The following is a 27006-nucleotide window of genomic DNA, read 5'->3' as shown; positions in this document are numbered from 1 at the left end:
GTAATCAACTGAAACACTATTTAATAAACAATAAAATGCTAAAGTAAATACGTAGTTGGCAAATCCAGGTCCAGAATGTAAAAAAACGGTAGAGAACGGCAAAAGTCACGTCTCGGCGTGGTTGTCCAGTCTGGGACGTAAGATCGTCCACATTCTGCAGAGAGACTGCGGACTGCGGTAGGACGTGGCCACAAAGTCACCAACGTGGACAAAACCAGGCAAGTTGTTATTCTCCTTTTTGACGATTTTGATGAAACGATTTTGCATAAGTGGCTGGTGGTTGATGGTTGAAAAATTCCTCTAAAAGTTCCAGGCAAAAATGGATTGAGATGAGATTGGAGGTCATGACCCTTGTCTGTGGGAGGGAAGTTTGTACGCAAAGGACAAAATTGTGATTAAGGCTGCAGCAAAGGACTACGAATAGCCTCGCGCAGGAGTGTGAAAGATAGCATAGCACAGCATTTTTTAAAAGCAAAACGGTGCCGGCCGGGTTCGAATCTGAGCTTCATCCTTCCTGTGTGGAGTTGGCATGCTTGCAGCTACTTGGGCTTCCTCTCACATTCCAAAAACACAAATGCTGCTTAACTGAAGCCTCCAATATGGCTGATGGGTTCATGTTGTCGCCCCCTTTAGACTGAACAAAAGAGATCGACCATGACAACGAAAAGAAAAAGATCTGAGAATAAAGTTGCATGTTTTCAATAGAGAAATTCAAAATGTAAACGAACATGTGTTTTGTCAAGATGAAAATTGTGTATTTGTAATTTTGTATTTTTTCAAGATAACGTCATCCTATTACATCAAAATCAAAATTAAACGAGGGAAGAAAATCATTTATCAAGTGCATTTGAAAAATACAACTTTTATTTATGTAATACGCCTTTCATTCAGGAGTCATTTTAAAAATATGCATTTGACTCTAAACAAAATTGGACTTTATTTCTCTACAAATATGCATAGACTAATGTCAGATATTATGTTGCAATGAGAGCTTTTTTTTTTTAATCAAAGTGGATTTTATTGATTACTTGAGCCAATGTTTTTTCTTGCTATTGCTTTCTGAAATGTGTAAAACACGATGTGTTATTATTTATTACAGCTACGCGGGATGTGGTTGTTTCACACTTTTCCAGGTTTTCTTTCAACATGTACACTTTTCACAGCATTTACCCGTCCACTAAATCATAATATGATAAACATATTTCAGTCATTCAATAAAAATAAAAATCACAACTCATATTCTGTATATAGATTTACTACATACATTGTGAATAACGTTGGTTTGTTAGCTAACAAAGACCCTAAATTCACCATCTCAAGAGCATGGAATCTCATAGAAGATCATTTGAAGTCGGAATGGCCTTCTAAAAAGTATTTTCTGATGAGTTAAGAGAATTTAAAAAGCAATGTAACGAGTTTTACTTTTTCTCATTGAACGACTCAAATAAATTTCCCCCAACATTGAGACGACTTCAGATGCGCTTTGACGGAGTTTCAGAATTCGAACAAGGTAAAAACAGCAAACATTTTTTGGCATGATCTTTTGCATATATTTCTTGTTGCATGTTTCCTAAAAGTAGTTCACCAACACTCAGTATTGTGTCTAACTTACATATTGTGTGACTGTGTGCGTGTATTATATATATTATGTGTATACTTAAGTTTCATTTGGAGAAGTAAACAAAAGCACAAATCCCTGGTCTTTAGAGAGCTGCTGTCCTGCTTGTTTTCGATGTTTCCCTCCTCCAACACACCTGATCAGGATTGTTAACAGGCTTCAGAACTTGCTAATGAGCTGATCATTTGAGTCGGGTGTGTTGGAGGAGGGAGACATCTAAAACAGGCAGGATAGCGGCTCTCAAGGACTGTTCGTTTGCCCAAATGAAGATACAATTTCGTCAAAGAATTCGGTTGTAGATGAGGCTCATTGCTTTTAAGCGGTAGGCCCACCACTAATACGGAGGTAAATGGTTCCCAACCCAAGCAGGTTTCCATCCACCCATTTTTATTTGGATTTTCAAGAAATACAAAAATAAAACTAAATGGAAACACTAGAAATTCTAAAAAGGGCCTAAAATTCGCAAAACAAACAAACGTTTTATGCTTAGAGGGGGTGGATTTTGAAGCGCATCGAATAAAGGAAGAAACTGGAAAGACCGGATACACGTCGCACGTTTTGACCGAATATTACGTCACACGTACGTTTGTAGTTACAAAGCAATGTAGGACGATAAAGTAAGGTATGTTTGGGGGGGGGGGGCGACGAAACTGAAATATTTTTGGAATTAATTAAAGAAGCAAATATTAATGCTAATTTAGATAGAAAACAGCAAAGAAACTCTACGGTTTATCAAGAATTACAAAAACAAAAACTTTGCTTAACTTTACTTCCTGGTCTTTTTTCTTCTTTTAAATTACTGGTGGATAACATCTCTATGGTGTATACCGCCATCTACATAGGCGGAGTCCCTTCTCAATATTCGCAAAAGAAGAACAGATAAGTCACATGTCCGTTTTGCACATTTTTAGTAAATTCGCTTTTTAAAAAAATCTAATAAATTGGATGGAAACCTGTTAACCCGGGAATTATTAGCATTGTATCAGCCTGGCGTGTCTTTTGTCTTAGTAGTCGCGGCCCCGACTGACCACCTCCTTGCAGGTGGGCCTGAGCAGGATGGTGTGCTCGTACTGCGCCGTGTAGCTGCCCTTGATGTCGCACAGAGGCGGGTACGGGTCCACGATGCCCAGGTCACACAGATTCTTCAGCGCCAGCAGGTACTTGCTCTCGCCCAGCCGGTCCAACCAGCGGCGGCAGAACGCCAGCGTGTCGAAGTTTTCGTTGATCACGTTGAGCAGGTGCTTGCTCCGCGGTAGTCTGCGGCGGTGCCAAGATGAAAAGTCGTGTCTCAGTATTTCGGTCTTTCATCACAAATCGAAGGCAAGGCCGGGCGGTTGTTGAAAATCAGTATGTCACTCAATACAATGACTGTAATATTGAATCATGGGAGTGTATTATTTACACATGCGCAATGATATTGTCAACTATACATATATAAATATTACAAATTAAAAAAAAGACAGTGGAAAGACAAAAATAAATATAATTAAATATTAGTCAATAAATAAAAATGGTCTGCTCACATTTTTATTTATATATATATATATATATATATATATATATATATATATATATATATATATATGTTAATGTATTTTTTCTTTTATTTATGTAACTCTTTAGACCTATACCTATTTTTGATGTTTTTATATACACTTATATTATTTTTTGGTATTTCATTTTTTAATTATATTTTTCATTTGAGTTTTTATTTTCACTTTTTATGTATTTATTAACTTCTGGCAATTTTGGCCCTCGATACTACCTTTTTCTCTCTTTTTTTTTTTTTTTAAACACAATTATCTATTATTTAGTTCCAAGCCAAACCTTATGGGCACATGTCCCACGTTGAAATTTTTCATGTAATGTGAGCACTCCATATCGTCGTAGACTGCGCCGCGGCCTGTGCTGCCGAATGTCTCGATGGCGTAAGCTTCACCTTCCTGAGGAACAACAACAACAACACGGGGGAAAAAAATACACATCCAGAATGTCTTATGAGCATAAAAGCCACAATATGCAGCCCTTTTAAAAATAGCTTCAGAAGCATCGCGTGTCTGCAGTACACAGGCTTGTAACCTCCGTCAGCTGTCATGTCATATTGGTGGACCAGCCAGGAAACCTTTTGCAATGTGAGCATTAGCACTCATGCTAACGCTGCCATTCAAAGTTGTGTGTGGCGATTTTTAGCTGAAGTTTCCACAGATGAATTGTGTTAGCATTCATTAGCATCATCTCTTTTAGCTTCTTTAATCGCCATTAATATCAAATTTTGTGTTTGCAACCACACAAAAAGGTTAAAACAGTCTTTTATTTGGAAGTAAGGTGATTTTTGTTTGTTAAAAAGATAATTTATGTAACATAGAATATTATAAACAATTGGATGATACCTGATGGGCCTCTGGTGGTTATCTAGTATGGAGGACCAAAATGGCAAAAATAAATGAATAAAAGTGAAAATAAAAACGGATATAAAAATATAATTCAAAAATTAAACATAAAAATAATTATCAAAATGGAAATAAAAACAGCTACAACAAAAAATATATATTCCTAAATAAATAAATAAAAGTAAAAATAAATATATAAATATAGTAAATAATTTTTTGGAATCAATAAATTATATATATATATATGTTGTTTTTATTTATTTTTTTGAATTATATTTTTATATCTGTTTTAAATTTTCACTTTCATTCGTTTATTTAGTCATTTATTTATTTTTAATTACGGCAGCCATGGTCCTCCATAATCTAGCACCACACATTTCTAAATGAAAAAACATTGTGAGCGTGAATCAGCATGCAGCTCTTCTTCACGTGAGCTGATAACACTGACTTTGATAATCTAACCCCTTGCAGCCTCTTGGCCCACCCAACCACTGCAAACACACACACACACACACACACACACACACACACACTTAGCTAAGTAGGCTTCGATGCAAAGTTGCCACATCAGCAGGCCTGTTGTGTTGTCCAGGCCAGTCGAGTGCAGTACACACTTAAGGTAGAAAGGCTTGACGCTGCAGCTTGCCAATTCAAATCATTTGTGTCCAGATAAAGTCACCTCCACTTGCCACACTGCAGCAAGGAGCCACGCAAGGACCTTGAGGTCCTCGTCCTCATCTTGGCTCCAGCAGCCAATTTACAGACGTGGTAGAAAAACGAGCCCATGCGGCAGCTAATTTCATTCCATTAAAGGCGTAATTAAAGTGCTGACGAGGGTGAGAGGGATCTGTCGGGGCGACCGCGGCGTAACCTCGACTTGACGCTTTTCTTCCAATTATATCCAAGATTTATGGAGACACCAGGCCAAGCACACCCCCACCCCCACCCCCACCCCCATGACCAGCTTTTCCAGGAATAAAAAAACAAACTCATTTACTTAAATTCCCCCCAAATTGAGACTTTTGCCTGCTTTTGTGTACCGCTTGTGCACTCACCTCCATCCGAGTGGCCTCTCCGCCTTTCACGATGGGGACGGTCTTCCCCGAGTGTATCCTGTACTGTCCAATGGAATGACCGTTGAGGTTCCTGATCGGCTTGACTGCAACAGGAGACGGCCAGTTGAGCGCAAATGAAAAGCGTCAGCGCATCCGTGCAAGAAAATACCGATGACCTGCGTGCTCATCATCACCTTGATACGTTTTGCCATCGATGTCCACTTCGTAGGACTCCATCACCTCCTGAATGGTCTCTCCGACGTCGCACAGGCGCACGTCGATACCTGCGCACTGGAGCGTGCACACGGACGGCATGTTGGCACGTGTCTTTTGTTACACAAAACAAACGAGGGTGGGGGAGGTGGGGTTACCTTGATGCCGGTGTTTGTCGCATCTTTCACAGCTTCCAGCAGTTTGTCGTATTTTGGATTGAAAGTGACTGTGAAGGCGCAATCGATTATCCGACCTGGCAGGGAAAGCACACAAAAAAAAAACATTACATTGAATATCATTTCAATATCAATCATAAATGGCGCTGCACCACTTAGCTAAGCTACATACCAGAAAAACTATAACATTCACTCCTGATTTGCATACTTGTCATGCGATTAAAACATTTAATCGTAATTAATCGCATGACTTCAATAGTTAACTCACGGTTAATCACAAACTTGATATCTGTTCTAAATGTAAAATGTACAATAAATATTTTTCATTAAGTTTTCATACTCTTAACATAAAAGTGGAAAAAAATGTTAAATAGAAATATGGCTGCATCTTTTAGTCATTGATACAGTAATTTCATAATAATTCATAACATTTAGTTAAAATTAAAAAGATGTGCTGTACAGTTAAAAAACAAGTGTGATATTGATTTGTGTTGGTCATTTTTCTGCCACTAGATGGCATAATTGCATTTGTAAGACAGTGACAGCTCAGTTCATTTTCCTTTTCATATTAAGAGCTATCTAATTTTTAACATGAAGTAACTAATTAAGTAATTCTGCACATTTTTACAATTGTAAAATATAACTTGACTCCAGTCTCCACAATTATATGCATTTTTTATTAAATTCCCCTAGTAAAGGCTTTCCAAGTAAGGGGCGGTCATTAATCACGAGTTAAAAGAACTTAAAGTTAACTCAATATTAACGCACTAATTTTGACACCCCTAATGTATACATAGTTACATAAATAAAAATAGAAATAAATAGAAAATAAAAAAAATGAGATTCTAAAAATAAATGTGAGCAGAGCATTTTTATTTAATTGACTAATATTTAATTATATTTATATATTTATTTTTTGAATCATATTTTTTTAATTAAGTTATTTTTTTGTTATTATTTTGGCAGTTTTGGTCCTCCATACTATTTTTACCTTACTGCTAAATGTTGATGAAATTTTGCTGCATTGCAACTGGAATTCCCCCAGTACAGGCAAGCCAAGTATGGGGCGGTCATTAATCCCATGTTAAAAAAAAAGAGTGGCATTAAAGGAACTTTAAATCAACTCAAAGTGAACCCACTAATGTTGACACCCCTAGTAGCTTCCTCTGGTAAATTCCAAAAACATGGCTTCTTGTTGCTAGGTAGAATCTGTCACATTTGCCGAATGGACTGGCTTTTACCGTTGATGTGCGTTCCAAAGTCTATTTTGCAGACGTCGTCGTAGCGTAGCATGGTGGGGTCTCCCGCGTTTGGCGTGTAGTGGGCGGCGCAGTGATTGATGGAGCAGCCGGTGGGGAAGGCCAAGCCCGCCTTCAGCCCGTTCTCCTTAATCAGCCTCCTCGAGCAATCTTCCAGCTTCTCGCTGGCACAAAAACAAGCAACACATCAGGCATCAAGAGTCTGAAGATCACATGACCTGTTCTATGGCAACTCAAAATGATCTTCAAATTTGGAGGGGTGCTTGGAAATGGAAGGACACGATCAGAACAAAACATTTTTGTTCTTAACCTCTTCATGGTGTTCCTTTCTGGTTTTTGCACAGCTAGTATGAAATTAGCCTCGTGACCTGCTTTACATCTGGATTTTGGCCTGTTTTACTGCCACTTCTCCCCGTTTTTCTGTTCACAATTGCAGTTTGGCGCTAGTTTAAGACGCTTAAACAATCCACAGCCGGTTACTCGAAACAAGATCTTCACGGAGCATGGGAGCTCACCAGATGTCAATCATGCTCATGCCTGGTTTGATCCAGCTCCGGACGTAGGCGCGAACCTGGCGATGAGCCTCGGCCGCCTGCCTGAAGTCGCTCCACATCTCCTGGTTGGCCGAGTCCAGAGCTCGCTTCTCCTCGCTGGACGTCCGCCACGTCGCACTGCGCCTGACCATGGGCCCCCGCACATTATTAGCTACCACCTAATGAGTACAAATAAGCATAAAATGGGGGAGGGCGTGGATGTACCCGTCTTTGGAGGGCGGATATTCACACTCCTCTCCCTTGGGGAAGTCACCGTTGGGATAAAGCTGGCAAATGGGGACGGAGGGAGGGTCAGTCTGTCCCTTCACTGTGGCCCACATACAGGAAGAGAGAGAGGAAAGGAAACACGCTCACAAATTGTTCTGTCAATAACCATCATTATATTTTCTTACCGCAGTATTGATTGTATTTATTTTGAAATTCATTTTTTTATTGACAGAATACAAATTGACAATTTTGTAACAAATCTTGTCAATGTAACAACAAATAAACAACATATATATATATATATATATATATATTTTTTATAGATTGTATTTATTTTGACATTTGAAATGTGCATTGTAAGCCGTCACTTCCGGTTTTGGGCTATAGCTTTTGTTTTTAAGAGACACTTTCGGTTTAGTGCTGTTTGTACATAAGATAACTTGATAGCGCAAGTACGTTAGGTAAGTTTGTTGCGGAGCTTCGAGGAATGTCCTGTTTTATATTGGTAGCCCCTGCGAAGAGATAAAATACTTTTTTTTTTATAAAATAGTTTTTTTATTAGCACTTCTGTTTGTTCATGTACACGGTTTTTGATTATTGCTTGCAATATTTTTCAGCTCTTACGGTGATGCATAGCGATTCCCGGTTATTAAAATGAAACGACAAATCATCAATAAAGTTTCATCCTTGGCCTGCTATCTCTGATTTTTTAAGTTTTTTTTTATATATATAATGTAACGATGGTGAAATAATCAGGCCAAGTATGGAGCTAGCAGCTCTTTTTAAACAACAGTTTTCAAGAAGCAAAACAGCAGGCTCAACAACAGTCAGTGATGCCTTCATGGCCCGTCCAGACCGTCGGAAACTACCCAACCCGCTACCCACCCCTAAAGGTTGCTACAATATTGTGGACTTGTACTGTAAATAGCGGACTATAAACGTTGCTAAGACGACGCACTTACATCCTCTCTTGTTTTTCTTCTTCTTTTTCTTCCTCTTGGCAGTTGCGTTGTCTCCGTCCTTACCTGCCGAAAGCGTCATTCCAAGTTAATGTCTGACCTAAGTGTGTCGCCATGACGATGACGATTTACCTTCTTCTTGGCCGTCCTCGTCCCGCTCGTCTTTGTCCTCCAGCGTTGTGGTCTCCAGCTGCCGTGCGACTTCTGCGTCATCCCCCTCGGCATCGTTCGACCCCGCGGCTGCAAAGTCAAAACGGCTCAACACACACTTTTCTTCCGGAAAGGTTTAAACGTGCGCCTCGATATTTCATCAGACCCGCTTGGAATTGGTTGCTTCAACAGCTGCACTTTTCCCGGCGAAATAATTTGAAAAAACAAAAGCACACACACACACACACACGCAGATGCTGCGAGTTGAGCGTTTGTGCATGGAAGAAAATGCATCAAATGAGAGAAAGTTGGCAGGGCCTGTGCATCGTTTCTCAAGATGAGGAGACATTGTCCTCAAAGACACGCGATCCATTCGTCACATTGCGCTGGACGGATTGTTGGACCGAGCGTCTTTTGCTGGTGAAGCTGCGCTAGACGTCAAAGATGCACGCGCTGCACTATACGGCCATGTGACGATTCTTTACACTTTGTTGTAAAACCCACATCCATCACTCATGAAACAAAAAGTGCGGGTGTTGGAACCTTTCTGTGGGAAAAGTGTGAGTGTGTTGAACAGGGCGATGATAATTTGGGAATTTTCACTATACAGTTTTGTTATTTGTTGAATTTGTTTTCAGAGCAGGTTTGTTAGTTTACTGCTGTTATTTATTTCGAAAACACTTTAGGTTTCGTTTTTATTACTTTCATTATTAGTTTCTTTTTTTTTTAATCACGAAAATTACGGATGTTGCAACATCCAAAGCCCCTGCGAGGTTGAAATGAATGTGTGAGTGTTGAAATCATTTAGTGGGAAAAAGTGTGGATGATGGAACATCTAATCCTTGTGGGCAGAATCAACAAAAAGTGTGGATGTTGAAACCTTTTACAGGCAAAAGTGGCATTCATGACAGAATGCGAGGGCATCACTTTGCAATGCGGGTGTTACATACAGGTTAATAAAGTCGACCCCCGCATGCTTTTTACTTTGTAATATTTTTAAATGATATTTTTTTTATGCACAAATGTATAGCATTCAATTGGAAAAATATATCTAGTTCTTATGGGTAATTTAACTCATTCACTGCCATTGACGGCTATAGACGTCAAAAATTCATTTGAACTATTTCTCCTCGTTTAACATTTTTCCCACTTTTGTTAACAAGAGTGTGAAAACCTAGATTTTTTTTATTGTATTAGAGCAGATATAAAGTTTGTGATTACTCGTGAGTATACTAGTGAAGTCATGCGATTAATTATGATTAAAAAAAAGATAGTTAAAAATGTTTTAAATATAAATTAATATATATATATTTTTGAAAATATTATTAAAAATTAGGGGCATCAGGCGATTAAAATTTGTAATCATATTTAATCGCATGACTTCACTAGTTAACTCACGATTAATCACAAATTTTATATCTGTTTTAAATGCACATTTTTTTCTAGGTTTTCATACTCCTGTTAAAAAAATGGAAATAAAAGTTAAACTAATAGAAATAGTTTAAATGAATTTTTGACGTCTATAGCTGTCAATGGCAGTGAATGAGTTCATTTTGAGTTTTCCCCCCTAGTTTCTGTTCAGTGAAGTTTTCTTCCTCTTTTATGAAATTGTTGTTTTATGTGTGTTTTTTGAGTTATTGATTTTTAGAATAATTGTTTTGCTGTTTTTAAAAACATATTATTTTCCAATTTTATGAAAAAACAGAAAAAAATTTCCATGAAAACAGAAAAATACTCTGAAAGACAAACTAAAAAAATATGAAAAAATAAATAAATAAATGACTCTGGAAAAAGAGCAGATTTCCCCCCCAAGAGGTTAAAGTGAATGTACTTGCGTACATTTTTATAGGCATCGATTAGTCTCTACGCGGATTTTCGCTTTTCGTGTGTCAGGCCAGTACCTATTACTCGCAAGTAATGATGGTCTACTGTGTGTTATGACTCCCTGCCGCATTTCATTCTCGATGACCTTAATTATTATGAATTCGAATTCATAAAGAATTCATCTCTAATGTAAAGCGACACAGCGCTTATATTGTTCTGTACCTAAGCAAGTGTCCAGTGAGTGTGTGCCTCCAGAAAAACAAGTTGAATTGAATTGAAAATGTCAAGTTCGTCGTCCGCGCCACATTGAACATGCATGATGACCCTCACCTTGATTCATCTTCCTCCTCCTTCTCCTCTTCCTCCTCAACTCCTCGACTGCGTCCTCGTCCTGGTGCTCTCCGTTCAAAAGTTGAAGCTCCGACATGAGAGCTCGGACACAAATGAAGTCAGTGAAAACGTGAGAAGGGGTGAGAGAAAAAGAGTGCGAGGAGGAAAGAAGGAGTGAGAGAGCGAGAGAGAGAGAGAGAGAAAGAAAGAGCGAGCGCTATGCTTGCGAGCCGCCAAGTGGCCACATTGTGTACTGCATGTGTTGATCAATGCAGCGTGCTGATGGAAAAATCCTGAGGCAAAAAAAATAATTGATCACAGCAATTATTGACACTTTTTTCCCCAACGGGAAGGGTTGAACACTTAAACTTGCTGTCACATAAAATGTGGGTGTTTTAACACACAAACTTGATTTCAACACCCATTTTTCAAATCTATTGTTCCCATGTAAAAGCTTTCATTACACACACTTTTCAAATAAAGTGTTAAAACACACATAAAGTGTTTATCATAAATTATAATAAAATACATTTTAATATAAAATGGACCCCTGCATACTCGCGGATTTCCCACCCATTATTTTTATAAATTTTTTTCTGAACGCTTGTGGTGGTGGAAATACACTTATTGACCATAAACCCCTGTTTTAATGACTTTTTTTTGGGGGGGGGTGCGGGGGGTGGACTTTTTTAAATTACTGTTCCAATGCATTTGCAATTGCAATCAATTTCTCGCAGATTTTTGCTCTTCGCAGGCTGCAGCCCTTATCGCTCGTGAATAACGGGGGTCCACTAAAATTACGGGTAATTATATTCCATTACACATTTACGCAGCTAATTGTTGCTGGGCAGACTGGGATATATGCCACGGAGGAGGCGGGATTTCCGAGTTCCTGGTTTTCACACATCAGCTTTGTTTCCGACTTTTGGGCCGTGTCCCTTTGTACCCCTCGGTTGCGCGTTCTCGTCGACGGGTGCGGCCGTGAGAGCGCGCTGTTGGGAGGAGGGGAAGGGGGAGGGGGTGCGAGTGTTGGAACGCAGCCATCAGTGATAGGAAACGACGCCGATGTGTGAAACTCGGAAGTCGGAAATAGTGTTTTTTTTTTGTTTTTAATTGCAAGCAGATAACACAACTTTACAATATTGTAACAACAATATCCATAGCGTTGAAACAATCACTCAAGATAACATGAACAAATATAGATCAAAGCAAACAAATATATAGAAAAAAGAGAAACAAAGAAGAAAAAATGGAGAGAGAAAAATAGCAAAAGGTTATGCTGCAACATACTAAGGGCTTGAGAAGTTATAAAAACAAATGTAAATTACTAGCGCAAGTTCGTGGCATCTACTCCATTGTTGGTAGGCAGAATTGGTGTCCAGCACTGTAATGTTATTTTTTCCTGCAGCGCCCTCTGTAGACTTGCAATGGCACTGCTTCACCACACAGGTGACGTCTCGACTCCAACTTTGCCAGCGAGCAACAAATTTGATTGTATTGGACGCTCCCGAGCGCTTCCTGGCGTCCCAGTTGTGGCCGCGGGTCGCACTAGAGTCGCTCGGGGTGTGGGAGGGACGTCGGGGCTGAAAACAGCCCTGACGATGTCCGCTTTGTGTCTCTTGGTGACGCTTGGTGACGCGGCTCGGCGGCACTCGTGAGAGAAGCCGCCGTAGTCGTCAAAAGCTCAGCTCACTTCTCGCCTCCTCCACATGACTTCGCTGACGACGCTCTTGTCCCCTTACCCCATTTATTTCTTCGACCAGGTGGGCCGCTTTTCTCGCTCTCACTTCATACGACTGCGAGTTGACTTGTCTGCATGATAAATGGAGCTCTTTTGTTTGTGTGTTGTTGCAGCCTGCACCACCGCGAAGTAAGAAGGGCAAAGTTGTGACTGTAGTGAAACCTAAAGAAGAGAAGAAGGAAAAAAGGTACGGTACGTTTCGTGAAATGAAGCATTGCGACCGGCCACAACATTAGGTACACCTGCACTACATAATACACACACACACACACACACACACACACACACACGCACGCGAAAACAGAATGAAAGCTTAGCTAATATCTATAGATCTATGCCATTCGTTAATTTAAATTATTTTATACTGTTTTGCCTTTGTTTGTGTGTGCCTAAGTTGGGACTGCTGTTCTTGTTGTACACGATTTGGCCACTTAGGGGCGGTGTGGTTCCGCGTATTCTGTTAAGTTGTAGTCACATTAGAGAGTAGAAGGAAAAAGTCCCAAACAAGTTATGCCAATAAAAGTATTTTTTTTTGCAGCGTAGCTAAAGCGTATGCTGGTGAGTAATGTTAACATGCTTCTCTGTATACATTCGTGAAGCGTTTTGTATGAATAGCTGTTCTTTTGAATGATAAAAGTACCGCGAGTAGCGCGCTAATTAGCATTAGCGAAACGACTGGAGTAGATCATGACGATTCTTTGCACATCTATAACTGAAGTAGAAATCATTGTCAATCAAATAATTTTGTATCGAAAATCGTTTTGAATCGAATTGCAGACCCAAAAATCGGAATGGGATCGGGAGACAGTCAAAGATTCCCACCCCTAGTTTTGAGCCTTGTATTTAGCATTAGCTAAAGTAATAACACAACCACTGGTTACCAAATTGACTCGTGATTGAATTAGTTATAAATAGTTCCTCTGAGAATTAATTGTAGGTTATACAGTATTCAATTTTCAGGTCACCCTACCATCAGGGTATGTGTGTTGTCTGAGTTTGAGATGTTTTGAGATGTTTTGAGGTTTGTTTAAACGTCCCTAATAAGATGTCCAGTGAGTTTTTTTTGCTTCTAGTGTATGTTTTCCGGTCTGACAGGTCTGAAAATGGCAAACACTTGAAGCTTCTGAAAAAAATCAAAAGTGACGATTTTCCGGAGACTTCAACCAAGGAGGAAACATGTGAAGATGATTCGGCAGAAGATGAGAACGAGGACCCGCTGGCCAGCCAGAAGCGGGCCGCCCCTCGCTTGCTGAACGAATTGGGTCGCCTGTTCTACCGTAATCGGGGCGTCTCCCTGCAGGTGGGCGACATCCTCAACTACACGGCCGACGGCGCGCTCAAGCTGCACAAATCGGACAAAGATGCGGCCCGACTCAAAGCGGCCAGGAGGATAAAGTCTCAGAAGAAAGCCTCAAAAACAAACCAAGACGCAACAGGTCAGGCCAGCTTGCTATTCATTAGAGATAGACCGATAAGGGTTTTTTTCAGGGCCGATACCAATGATTTATCAGTAGTCAAGGAGGCCGATAACTGATATTTGAAGCCGATATTAATTTTCATTAAAAAAAGGAGGGGGGGGGGGTCGAAGGGGGGTATATTAACTCTTTGACTGCCAGACGTTTTCAGAAACGGGAAGTCGCCAGTGCCAACCGATTTAAGCATTTTGACTGATCTTTCAAGGTCCACAGAAAATGTTGTGTTGTGTGACTTGTTTGTTTCTACCTTATTCCGTTCTTCAGTAATCAACAATAGAAAATGTTAGTTTCACCGAAATGCTCTGTTTTGAAACAAAAAGCGGAGAAAACAAGCTTTTTGTGAAACGATGTTATTTCATGCACTCTAGTGAATTCTACACTTCTTTTTGTCCATGAATGATGCCACAAACACCTAAACAGTGCTTTACTTCTGTAAAACGCTTTCACCAACAATGAAAAAGTGTTTTTAGTTTGCAAAATACGTTTATTTCCATTCAACAGTGTAACAATTTGACAAAACAATTTCGCAAACTATTTACAAATGTGTGCAACTGTGGTACTATTTACAATTATGTGGATGTTTCAAATACGGTTTTTCTTTTTGTAACACTGCCCTGCGTGCAAGGAGAGGGAGCAGGATTTGCACAACAGATACGTTTCACTTCGATTGTCCGTTTCGCCTGCAGACGTTACACTTTCTTGATGGCCTTTTTTTCCGGGGAATAAAAAGCAAGTAGCAGACTGTACACACTCCTCCGATGAATATGCATTGGACTCGGGGCACTCTCCGTCGTCCGTTTGAACGTCCGCCTGAGCGTGCTCGGTTGTGCTCCGCGTTTTCCGGTGTTAGCATCGCTAGCCCGTGAACCTTTAGGACGTCGTCATAGCCGCCGCGTCAGCGCTTCCAACTTCAGCGTCAACCTCGGAGTCACCATCATCATCATCGATGATGATCATCGTCGTCATCAATGTGCTCTTTAGCGTTGGTCGATGCCTTTCGTCTTTGAAAAAAATTCCCAAGTGTGAGCTGCTTGCAACCGGTCGCCATTGTTCGCTTCCTCAGCCATCTAGCCCCGCCTCATGTCTTCTACTGCCGCGTCAACGCTTCCAACCTCGGAGTCACCATCATCATCATCATCGATGATGATCATCGTCGTCATCAATGTGCTCTTTAGCGTTGGTCGATGCTTTTCATCTTTGAAAAAAACTGCTCGAGCGTGAGCTGATTGCAACCGGTCTGTTCTCATGTTCTCTTCCCTTCCCCAGCCATTGTCCCCTCTAGCTCCGCCTCACGTCTTCTACTGACGCCTACCCAATCTTGTCAAAAGAGAGTCATTGCTGCCATCTAGGGGCCAAAAATAGTCATTAGGCTAACTAGATCTGCTTGAAACTTTCACCACAGCTGGCCAAGGCTTTCCTCCACTCGTTTCCCCCCAAAAGAATAAAAAATTGGAGAATGTCTTTTAACGTCCTTGGTAGCCCTCCGTAGGTTTTTACTAAACGTCATTTAACGTTTTTGGCAGTCAACGTCAAAACTTTTTATAATACAAATGCTGATCTTGACTCTGTTGTAATGTCTTAAAGCAGAGGTCCCCAACCCTGGTCCTCAGGGACCGGTCGGTATCCAGCCTGTTTTCCATGTCTCCCACAGCCAACACAGGTGGAGATCGTTATCAGCCTTCTCCAGAGATTGCTGATTAGCTGATGATATGAATCACCTGTGTTGGCTGTGGGAGGCATGGAAAACAGGCTGGATACCGGTCCCTGAGGACCAGGGTTGGGGACCTCTGTCCTAAAGCATGTTTATTCAACAATTATTCAGACTCTTCAAAATGTAGAAGTTTATTTTATTTTTGTCTAAGACATTATCCTTTTAAATTTCTAACAAAAGGTTCAGGGAGTTATTATTATTATTAGTAGTAGTAGACAAAGTATGTCTTAAAAAGTTAATTGGAAACTTAAGCAATTTTCTACAGTAGATATTTTTTGCCCAAATTTTAAAATGCCTGAAATCGTAAACCTTCACATTTCTTAGTTTTAATGTCAAACAAAAACGAAGGTGCCTGAGATTAAAATTGTTTTAGATTTACCTTCAATCGGCCGTTTTTTATAAAAGGCCGACACCGATATTCGTCAATTATCGGCGCCGATAATTGGCCTGGATTATCGGTCTATCTCTACTAAAGTTGCTCGTTGTTCAATTCATCGACAAGCCAAAGCAAGCTTTATGATGATATTGTATTTTTCCCTCATTAGATGACGCTGCTATACTTAATGACGACTCTGGTAAGTACGTCGTCAGTGAATGTGCTTCAACACAAACATTTTTTGGGTGAAAGGCAATTTTTGTGTGCAAGCACCTGCCATCTCAAACGTTTGTTTATTGTTTGCGCGCGGTGTATGTTGCTCTCATGCCCAATGTGAAATTTGCCCCCACTCAGCCGTCAGCCCCACACTCATGGAGGAGATAATCTCCAGCAGCAATCAGGATCCAGGTGGGTGCCAGAGCGCTCGCTGTCCGTCCGCGTTTTGACTTGCTTGTCGTCTTCTGAGCGCGACTCTGCTTTGTCCAGATTGGTACGCTTTGCCGCTCCAGGCCTTGGTTGAAGCCACGCCTCCTTCCAGGGGTTTGTGCCAGTGGGTGGTGGAAAGACTCAAGGCCAGCGCAAGTCCACTGCTGTCAGTTTGAAATGAAACGCATCACGTGGCATGAAGTTATCATCGCAACGTTATCGCAAAGAAATTAAAATTTCCTTGAAGTTGTGCCTGGGATTGAATTGGAATGACGATTCTGACATTTGTCCACGGTCCAGCATCAAACCGCGAGTGTTGGATCAGGTGCCAAGCTCTCCCATCCTCCGTCACTACGTGGACGCCAAGGTTGGAGTCAAGACCCGCAGTCTACTAAGTGCGGCCAGCGAAGCCGACAGCGTCGCGGACGACGTCAAACCTCAGCGGGCCCCGCCACTCAAGAGACTACATTGCAGGGTCACCAACGGAACCTCCTTCATATAGTATCCTTTGCACGCCATATATGAACTCATTCACTGCCATTGACAGCAATAGACTTTGAAAATATATATTTTGGAACTATTTCTATTAGTTTAACATTTTTTTTCTCATTTTTGTTAACAAGAGTATGAAAACCTAGATTTTTTTTTTATTGTATTAGAACAGATACACATTTTTTGATTAATCGTGAGTTAACTAGTGAAGTCATGCGATTAATTATGATTAAAAAAAAGTTTATTAAAAAATATATATTCATTAAAAAAATATATCTTTTTTGAAAAGATTATAGAAAATTAGGGGCATCAGGCGATTAAAATTTGTAATCGTAATTAACTCTTTGACTGCCAAAAACGTTAAACAACGTTTAGTAAAATCCTATGGAGGAGTGCCAAAGACGTTAAAAGACGTTTGTTTCAAAACAGAGGTGAAACTAACCATTTTCTATTGTTGATTACTGAAGAACGGAATAAGGTAGAAACAAACTTTTTTTTCCTGATAAAAGATGAGAGTCCAATCTTTCATTTGGTAGTATGTGTGTTTCCATAGTCCAAACACATAATTTTCTGTGGACCTTGAAAGATCAGTCAAAATGCTTAAATCGGCTGGCATCCCTTTTCTGAAAACGTCTGGCAGTCAAAGAGTTAATCGCATGACTTCACTAGTCAACTCTCGATTAATCACAAATGTTATATCTGTTCTTAATGCACCACAATTTTTTTCTCTAGGTTTTCATACTCTTGTTTAAGTTAAACTAATGGAAATAGTTCAAATGAATTTTTGACGTTTATAGCCGTCAATAGCAGTGAATGAGTTGAGGTGACAAATTTCGAATTCGATTTGCCAATACCTTCAGAAAGCCTGTATTAGATTAGTAATTGTCAAGGCACTGGGCAGATTAAATTGGCACGGCAACAACACATGGCTGAAATGTGATTGGCCGAAAAACGTTTACATCCACAAACAGAACAACAATTTCAATTTGACGGAGCCAAATATCGGAATGCAGGTTGTAAATCATTTGTTGCGACGCTGTTGCCCCTCAACGCCGCGCCCTCAGCTACCCGTCAGGCAACCTGGCCGTGTGCCACAGCCCATCGGGTCTTCCATCGGGGGGCTTCTGCACCAACGTGTTCAGCGACTGCCACAGTCCCGTCATCCTGGCCACCGTCACCATGTTTGGACACGGTTCCGTCTCGCATCCTGTCAGGTGGCTTGGCCGCGCATGCTTGATTGGATTTGCTGGTATTTTTTTTTATGGAGCGTGTTCAAACCATGTCCTTCCAGCTCCGTGGTGACGGCTTTGTGGGACCAGCACGGCGGCTTCATGTGCGACCGGGAAGGCAACCTCAAGAAGGAGTGGTGCTGGAAAACCAACGAAGAACAGGAGAAGATTATCATCAAGGTGAACTTTTGAATTCCACCACCTTCCGTGTTGTTAAAGCTTCACCTGTCGGTGCATTTTGTATACACAAGAAAAAGGACGTGAACTCATTGACTCGCAGTCATTTTTGACTGGAGCAACCCCCTTCGCTCCTAGCTGTTTTACTTGATTTTGGCCGATTTTGCAAGGCCCACAGAATATTCTGTTCTATTGCTATAAAAACCCACCAAAACAAAGATTGGAGTCTCTTCTTTCATCAGGAAAAAAAGTATATTTTTATCTGTTTCCGTTTTGCAGTTTTCTCATTATTCACAAACATGTTGAAAACACTGTCAAAAAGAGCTTTTTTGCAACATGGCCCTGCTTGATCTCTTATACTTTGCTGCCACCTGCCTCCCGTTTTTGTTATAACTACCATTGCTTTTTTATATGCTCTTGCATAAGAAAATATTTTTCATGCAAGAGCATACAGAGTATAAGAAACCAGCCAGGGCCATGTTGCAACACGCTCTTTTTTGACAGCGTTCTAAACAGGAATGTGAATATCGATGAAACTTGGCTATATGCTAACGCTATTTTCTATACTTTTTTCCCCTGAAGAGACTCATCTAAACATGTTTTTGGGAGGGAAGGACAAAGTATTATAAAAACGTATTTCCCTGTTTTTGGGTTTGAATGAGTTAAGCACAGTAACAAAGTTTGCGGTGCCAGGTGAGGCATTTTAATAATTGCTTTAAGCCATCTCTTCATGTCAGAAGCTGCATCAGAGCCTTCTGTATGCTCTTGCATAAAATAAAATAAACAAATAAAATAAAACGTATAAATACGTTTTTGGGAGTGACGGACAAAGTGTCAAAAAACATTTTAAACGTTTTTGTGTATGAATGAGTTAAGTGGCAATTTGTGCCAATTTCTCCAAGCAGTAAGGTGTGTAAAATGTATGTGTGTGTGTTGCGCAGCTGGCAAAGGGCATCTCGATGCGACTGCTCAGCGGCACGTCGGCGCTGCTGTTCTTCAAGTGTGACGACAACAAAGTTCAGCTCCCACTCACGGCCGTCCCGTACCCGCCAAAGGAAGTGGCGACGGTGAGACTGAGAAACTTTTTCCTTATGTTTTCTGAAAATGTGATTTTTTTTATTTGAAGGTGGTCAACAAACTACAAAGTAGACACAATTCGAATACACATCAAATGACAAAAATTGGGGGTGACGCACGTACGCAAGGTGACCGTGTCACCCGTCTCAGGACGACGACCAGACGATCCCGGAGGTGGCGGCGGCCGAGGGCACCTTGGCGTCGCGTTGGAAGAAAGGATGTCACGTGATGGCCGAGGTGCCCAAACTTCGCAAGAAAGTACGAGACATCCTGGACGCGTGGCTGGACTATTATCGCACCGCCACCGGTACCTGCAATAAGTCACTTCAAACATGTCAAATCAACCGCAAACATTTCTTGACAATAATATGTGAGATGTGACCTCACTAGTCTAAACATGACATTCTCATTAATATTGTATTTGTGAAATATGAGTTATGAAGCAAAATCCAGCTGTTTTTATCCATCTCAGGGGGGCGGCCATTTTGCCACTTGCTGCCGACCGATGATGACATCACAGTGGCTCAGGCAACGACCAATCACAGCTCACCTGTTTTCTGAAGCCGCGCTGTGATTGGTTGTTACCTGAGAAACATCTTCAGTCGAAAGCAAGTGGCAAAATGGCCGCCCCTTTGAGATTGATAAAAACAGCTGAATTTTGATGCTTAACTCATATTCTCCACTAAAGCAATAATAAATGGAATATTTACTAGACCAGTGGGGCTGCATAGAATTTCTTATTGTCAAAAAAAAGAATTGGGGGTTGACTTCCTCTTTAACTCTTTGACTGCCAGACGTTTTCAGAAAAGGGATACCGTGGGTGCCAGCCGATTTAAGCATTTTGACTGATCTTTCAAGGTCCACAGAAAATTATGTGTTTGGACTATGGAAACACACGTACTACCAAATGAAAGATTGGACTCTCATCTTTCATCAGAAAAAAAAGGTTGTTTCTACCTTGTTCCGTTTTTCAGTAATCAACAATAGAAAATGGTTAGTTTCACCTCTGTTTTGAAACAAACGTCTTTTAACGTCTTTGGTACTCCATAGGATTTTACTAAACGTTATTTAACGTTTTTGGCAGTCAAAGAGTTAAAAGCCAGCACTCGAGTTACAGCATTTAGAACACGGATCTCCGAAACGCCAGCAATTTGGTCCTCTGTGTGCGGTGTCCACGTGCAGGTATCAGACGTGGTGAGAAAAAGCCAAAGACCTCAAAGGGCAAGCACAAGAAACGGGCCCACGCGTCAGCGCTGGCTGCCAAAAAGTCACCTGAGCGGGCCCACGCCAAGCTCGCCAAGGCCAAGGACAAAGGGCCGGAAAAGCTCGATCCGCACGCAAAGAAAGCGCCGCGGGAAGCTCCCGCCAAGACAAGGTAAGCTGACGAGTAGCGCTTTGGCTGCATTAGTCGTATTTAATTCAAAATGTCATCTTACTTTCCATTAAAGGAATTCATATTCAAGTCAACAAGTGGCCAAATTTGTTTTGAAAGGTTTTAATTGTTCATAAAAATAATGACGTTGTCACATTCATCTTAGGCAAAATATGATCTTCTTACTATTGAAAATGGCTCAACGAGTCGGGTATCCCTTTAATATGAATTTTTCATGACATTTGCTTAATTTTGGGTGCTAACGAAATGCATTGTGAATGTTTCAGGGTACCCGCCAAAAACACAAAGGAGCACAGTATGATACAGATCGGACCTCTTCGTATCCATGGAAACATCAAACAGGAGTAAGACCGACCGCGGCTGTGCTGGGCGTCACTTTCTAGCGGTTTCTATTTTTCTAGAATGTTCAAAATCTACAGTGAGGAAAGGTCAAGCCCGTCAGGGGTCACATTCAAGATCTTGGCAATCGATGTAGTCCACAATCAATTTAAAAAAGTCATATAGTAATTAAGGAATATTTAATTACGTGATAGCTTCAGAACTAAAGTCACCTACGGTGTACAGTCTCGTGTTCATTTTGTTTGCCATTTTTAAATTTAGTCTCAGTTTTTGTCCAGTTTCAATCATGCTTGTTAGTTTTTACCAGTTAGTCAACCTCATCCCGTTTTTATTTAATTAACATTTAGTCGACTATAAATAAAGAAAAACAACTTTACACACAATGACAGTATATCAACAAGTGGCTACTACGTGTCCATGCTATGAGCTAGTAAATTAGCCAGCATTAGTTAGCGGTCGGATTAACATTATTGCTGGAACGTTATAGTCGTTAATGTTACGTTATAACTATAATTTGCTTTTTTTTTTTTTAACCTTTCATTGTGAATCCACTTCCTGTCTGTTCCGTGTGTTTGTAACCTCGCCAGCCAGATTGATAATTGTGATTGTGATAGCATTAAGCTAGCAAAATTGAGATGAAATGATACGCTTCGGTTGAACATTTTGTCTTTTTCATTGTCAGAAAGCGTGTTCTGCCTCTTCTTTGGAGAACTCTGTTAGCAAGCGTCCAGTCGAGTCTAGTTTTCGTATGCTTACAAAATTGTTTTGGGTTGAGTTTTCGAAATGAACACTAGTATAGGGCACCAGATGAAAGTCTTGATACAGTGATTTGGGAGGAGGGAACATTTTCGGTCCACTACATCAAAATGCCTGTTCAGGGACTTTGCAACTGGTGAATGATTCCCAACACAGCCGATGTTGCATAAAACAAGTTGATTGTCTGCCTTCTGCGCGTGTTCTAACCGACTCGCGCTCGCCAGGTTAGTGGTCCTCCCGGACCACCCCGACTTGCGTCTGTGCAACCTGCCTCGCGTCCCCGTGCGGTCCCTGCTGGTGCCCTCGGTGCCGCTGACCGTGTGCCCGCTGCTGCTGCGGGCGTCGCTGCTCAAGCGGCTGAAAGGTCACGCGCCCAAACGGTGCTGCTGCAGCACCACGCTGATGCCCGAGCTGCTGGACGCCGAGTACGACGCCTTCATCACGGGCCAGCCGCGGCACAGCCAGCAGATCCTGGTGGTGGTGGTCACGCTGCCCGTCAAACCCGGCGTCACGCTGGAGCACGACGCCATCCAGCAGCTCTACCGCAAGAGCAACAGGAAGAGGACCATGCCCTGCGCTCAGGTGACAAGGACACATTTCATTGTTTATGCTCAACTCATTCACCGCCAATGACGACCATAGACGGCAAAGCTTCGTCTGAACTGGGCTGGCTGTTCGTTTTAACTTCAATCTTGATTTAAATATTAGTTTTTAAATAATGATGCAATTGGTACCAGAGAAAATATTGGAAACAAATATTCACCTTTGTACAGAAGTACAGATACATGTTTAAAAACGACAGCGCTAAAAGTTAAAGTACTGATTCGATTTCTTTACTGAGGTAAAAGTAAAACGGTATCATTTCTGAAATGTATTTACTGTACTGTATGTAAAAAAATATATTATTTTTTTCCCCCATCAATTATATTATTTTACTACCTTGGCACATTGGGAAAAATGCTATTTATTAAAGTAAAAGTAGTTTGAACTCCTTTACTTAATTAAAAGTAATAAAAAAAATTAAAAAAAAAAGCTAACTGAAATGAGCTGTATCACTATGGTAAATATGAATTTTACTGAGGTATGTAAAAATACCTGTTTCAACACGACACTTTGAACAAAAAGCAGAGGTGGCAAATCCAAGTCTAGAAAGTAAAAACCTTGCCACAGTTTTGCTTTAGTTTAGCCCCAGGTGCTAGCTAGCTAACATACTAGCTGGCTCCCCTGGTGCTCGTTTACCTGCTAGGGAGCTAGCTAGCTAGCATCAGGGGCTAAAGCCAAACTGTGGCAGGGTTTTTACTTTAAAATGTTAGCTAGCTAGCCCCCATGATGCTCGTTTACCTGCTAGGGAGCTATCTAGCTAGCATCAGGGGCTGAAGCCAAACTGCCACAGTTTTTACTTTCAAGTGCTAGCTAGCTAGCTCCCATGGTGCTCGTTTACCTGCTGCTTACCTGGATTTGCCACCCCTAACAAAAAGTGAGCAGAGGTGGAAAAAAGTACTCTTAAAAGTACTTAAAAAGAAATACAGATACTAACACTGATTCCACTCCTTTACTTAAGTAATAATAAATAAATAAAAGTACGGACTGAAATGTGCTGGTGTAAAAAATGATATACCGTTTTGATCAATTAAAACAATGATGAAAAATATTCTTACTGCGACCAGTCGGCAAAATGTCCAATACTCAACATTTGTACTCGATACTTCCCACCACTGTACTTTACCTGCTCTTGACATCAGTCGGAACAAATCAACACACTCTTTCGCCATTCAGTGCCAGATGGACTCGTTTCGCCTGTTGAGGTACGAAGTGTCCACGGGGGCGTTGGGCTGCCCGGTGGACAACATCCTCTTGCAGCATCGACACAACGTCGCCGCCGGCATGATCCTGGTCAGTGTGGGCACAACATTAGGGGGCACCTGCACCACATACGGGAAAAATAATAGTCTTGTATAAAATATCTGAAAGCCATACAGTATTTGAGTAAAAGTCTCAAAGTATCAGAAAGTTTCCAAAGTCATTTTCTAGAAGTATAAGTGTTTTTTTTTTATGTTGAGTTTTTAATATATTTTTATAAAATTCAAACTATTTTAATACCGCCTCCCAGTATAATTTTTAGTTGGCGGGGTGGTCACTATTTTTTAACAAGTAAAACATTTTTTTTTTTTAAATGAACAAGTGGACGGTATGTGCTGCTTTGAAGACCCCCTTTTTCTTTTATCGCTCAGTTTCTTAGACCCCAATATTAGATTTTGGCAGAGGCATCTTTTGTTGACCTACAGTTATAATTCTTTCATTTAAAAAAAACCCCACAAGTTTCCTCCTGTAAACATCATTAAGCCTAAAATGTATACAGCACAATGTATTTAAGGCAAGTTGTAAAATGTCTTAAGTCCTGTTGTTTATGTTTAATACATTTAAAACACCACAAATCATGCTGTTTCTATGGAGTACTGTCTCAAATAGTCTCCAATTTTGACACTGCAAATGTCAAAGAAACGCTTCTTGGGAGGAGCAATATGGCGGCCTCGCGGCTTCAAAAGTCTTGGCCTATCGGCTCTCCAGTCACATCAGTGAACAATACAGCACTTCCTTGTGTGGGCCTACGTGATTGGATTTTACTGACCTCTGGTGGACAACTTGCACCTATGATTTTGATGATTCGTGATATTTTTATAAAGTACAAAATTCTACTATAAGAGTGCTATTTTGCTTATTTAAAAAAAACACACCATACAATATTTGTTGTTTTTGGGGGGGAGTCTGGACATTATAAGCAAAAAAAAAATAAATAAATGGAGTTTAACTCATTCACTGCCATTGACGCCTACAAACGTCAAAAATTCATGTGAAATATTGAACATTTTTTCATTTTATTAATTTTTTAATAAAAAACTAGAATTTTTTTACTGTACATTTACAACAGATATAAAATTATCATGCGATTAATTACGATTAAATGCCCCTTTTTTTTTTTAAATAGGCCCGTCAGGTGATTAAAATTTTTAATTGTAATTAATCACATGACTTCACTAGTTAACAAACGATTAATCTGTTCTAAATTTACAATATTTTTTTTCCTAAGTTTTCATACTCTTGTTAGCAAAAGTAGAAAAAAAATTTAACTAATGGAAATATTTCAAATGAATTTTTTACGTCTACAGCCGTCAATGGCAGTGAATGAGTTAACTGAATTTAAATAAATAAAAAATCAGCGGTTGCTTTTTATTTGAATTTAATGTAACAACTGATCAACTAAAAATACATGAAGTCACTTCAAAAGTAATGTAATGTCAATGTGTTAGATGTACATCCGAGGGCAACTGATGTTTTTGGGCTACGTCTCCAGTGGTCGCACTTTCTCCGTCTTGGACCTTCAAAGGCAAATTTCCAGAACCAGGGAGGACTACAGGTTGGGTGTCAGCCTCCCTCCGGATTACAAATTCAGGTAGGACTGCGCCGGCATCGCAAAGTCAGCCTGAAAAAGACATTGCGCCTCATCCTTCCTTCCTTTGTGCTTGCAGCGAGAGTGCAAAGGTCAGCGTGAGTGCCTCGGAAGTCTCCAATGCAAATAAAGTGGAAGAATCGGTCACGCTAACCAATGACGCCACATTGACTCACTCGCCGGAAAAAGAATATGTCGCCGAGACGTGTGACTGAATCAGAGGAGGTGACCAACCCGGTGACCAAATGAGTCTTTCATCAGCTTTGGTGTGTCTAAAATTCCCGGCAATAGAATTAGGGTGCTATCGGAAATGTAGCGTGGGAAGCACTTTTCAACTTCTCATAGGGAAGAACACCAGGGCAATAAATGTTTACTTTCAAACCTTGTCGCTGACTGTTGCATGGGCCATTAATACACGAATACCTCTTTGGCTAGTGTCAATCAAACTGATTATCTTTGCACAGCTCTCGTTTAGGATCTCGTTTGATTTTGCATGCAGGTGATGTAAAGTTTGACTAACAGCTGAGATAAAAAATCAAAAACGAGTTTGGCCTCAACTGACCTGTAAAAATGATCACATGGCATCTGTTTTACTTTCTGTTCTCGGTCAAACTGCGCGATGATTAAAACTTGCAACACTGAAAACGCCAGCAGTTGTTTGCCGTGAGTTGCACTTCCTCACTAATGCAGCAAATATAGACATGTAAGCTTTATTTCATGTGGCAGTGCTCGTAAAAGGTGCTAAAAATAGTAACGGGGATGATATTTGCCTACCATGGAATGATTGACGCCAACAAAAAATAGACATATTGTCAAGGATTACACAATTCAGTTTTGGTCAATTGAACTGCAGATTTTTTTTTTCATGGTACCTTTTGAAAACTAAGCAAATGTGCCTGCGTCTAAAATAGCTCACAATTCTATAGACATTTATGCGGAGACTTTGAGTTTTGACACATTGATTAAGATTACTTGTAGAATATTTTAGGTTTAGGTTGATTAGTGGTTACACTTTTTTTTTTCTTCTATCCATCAATATATTTTCTGTAAATAATGTAACTTTGTAAATTGGACTTCAAGCAAGGCTGTTTTATATATATATTTTTTTTTTATACAATTATAAGAAAATGACCCAATACCAAGGTAACAGCCAGCTAGCTAAAATTAGCTAATTCACATAGCAATGGCCAACTTGAAAGAAAAAAATACACCCTGTTAAGAATGTATTCATTAGTAGTATTTTTATGGTGTTTGGGCCATATCAATACAAATTCCTGAAGGTTGAACATCTCACATAATTCCCCAAAAGTCGGGAAACTATACAAATTGTGAAAAAAAAAACTGAATGCAATGATGTGGAAGTGCCAAATTTTCGTATTTTATTCAGAATAGAACATAGAGAACAGGTTGAAAAGTTTCAAGTGAGAAAATGTATCATTTGAAGGGGAAACTTCCATGGTGTCAACAAATCTGCAAAAACTTGTGACAAGGCCATTTTCAGCAATGTGAGGCATCCCCTCTTCTTCTTACAACAGTCCGCAAACGTCTGGGGATGGAGGAGACACGTTTTGAAATAGGAATGCAAATGATACATTTTCTCAGTTTAAACTTTGGACCTGTCAAAATATTGA

General features: G+C 40.3%; 2 protein-coding genes across 6 annotated transcripts; one reads left to right on the top strand and one right to left on the bottom strand.

The window, feature by feature from the left end:
* Window positions 1–842: 842 nt before the first annotated feature.
* On the bottom strand, window positions 843–12404 carry LOC144053872 (methionine aminopeptidase 2-like). The gene is made up of 12 exons (XM_077568732.1): window positions 12064–12404; window positions 10736–10837; window positions 8564–8671; window positions 8435–8497; window positions 7470–7572; window positions 7227–7388; window positions 6694–6875; window positions 5435–5529; window positions 5258–5354; window positions 5064–5167; window positions 3446–3561; window positions 843–2875 (listed from the first exon to the last, which is right to left on the bottom strand). The coding sequence occupies exons 1-12, from the start codon at window positions 12080–12082 to the stop codon at window positions 2623–2625; spliced, it is 1404 nt and encodes a 467-aa protein (XP_077424858.1). The 5' UTR covers window positions 12083–12404; the 3' UTR covers window positions 843–2622.
* LOC144053871 (uncharacterized protein C3orf20-like) lies at window positions 12171–26020 on the top strand. Of its 5 annotated transcripts, none has more exons than XM_077568729.1 (17): window positions 12171–12498; window positions 12590–12663; window positions 13572–13912; window positions 16208–16237; window positions 16393–16446; window positions 16525–16630; window positions 16765–16965; window positions 18021–18170; window positions 18248–18365; window positions 19304–19429; window positions 19590–19746; window positions 20622–20814; window positions 21099–21176; window positions 22152–22509; window positions 23704–23820; window positions 25280–25378; window positions 25455–26020. In XM_077568729.1, the coding sequence occupies exons 1-17, from the start codon at window positions 12445–12447 to the stop codon at window positions 25503–25505; spliced, it is 2307 nt and encodes a 768-aa protein (XP_077424855.1). In that variant the 5' UTR covers window positions 12171–12444; the 3' UTR covers window positions 25506–26020. The 5 variants fall into 5 exon arrangements, with proteins under 5 accessions (XP_077424855.1, XP_077424853.1, XP_077424854.1 ...); XM_077568727.1 differs by having other exon boundaries at window positions 25236–25378; XM_077568731.1 differs by having other exon boundaries at window positions 12453–12498; window positions 13777–13912; window positions 25236–25378.
* The last annotated feature ends 986 nt before the right edge of the window (window positions 26021–27006 follow it).

The sequence above is a fragment of the Vanacampus margaritifer genome, chromosome 6 (genome assembly GCF_051991255.1).
Source record: "Vanacampus margaritifer isolate UIUO_Vmar chromosome 6, RoL_Vmar_1.0, whole genome shotgun sequence".
Lineage (NCBI taxonomy): Eukaryota > Metazoa > Chordata > Actinopteri > Syngnathiformes > Syngnathidae > Vanacampus > Vanacampus margaritifer.
The sequence above is the reverse complement of the archived record's forward strand: the minus strand, read 5'-3'. Positions and strand labels throughout refer to the sequence as shown.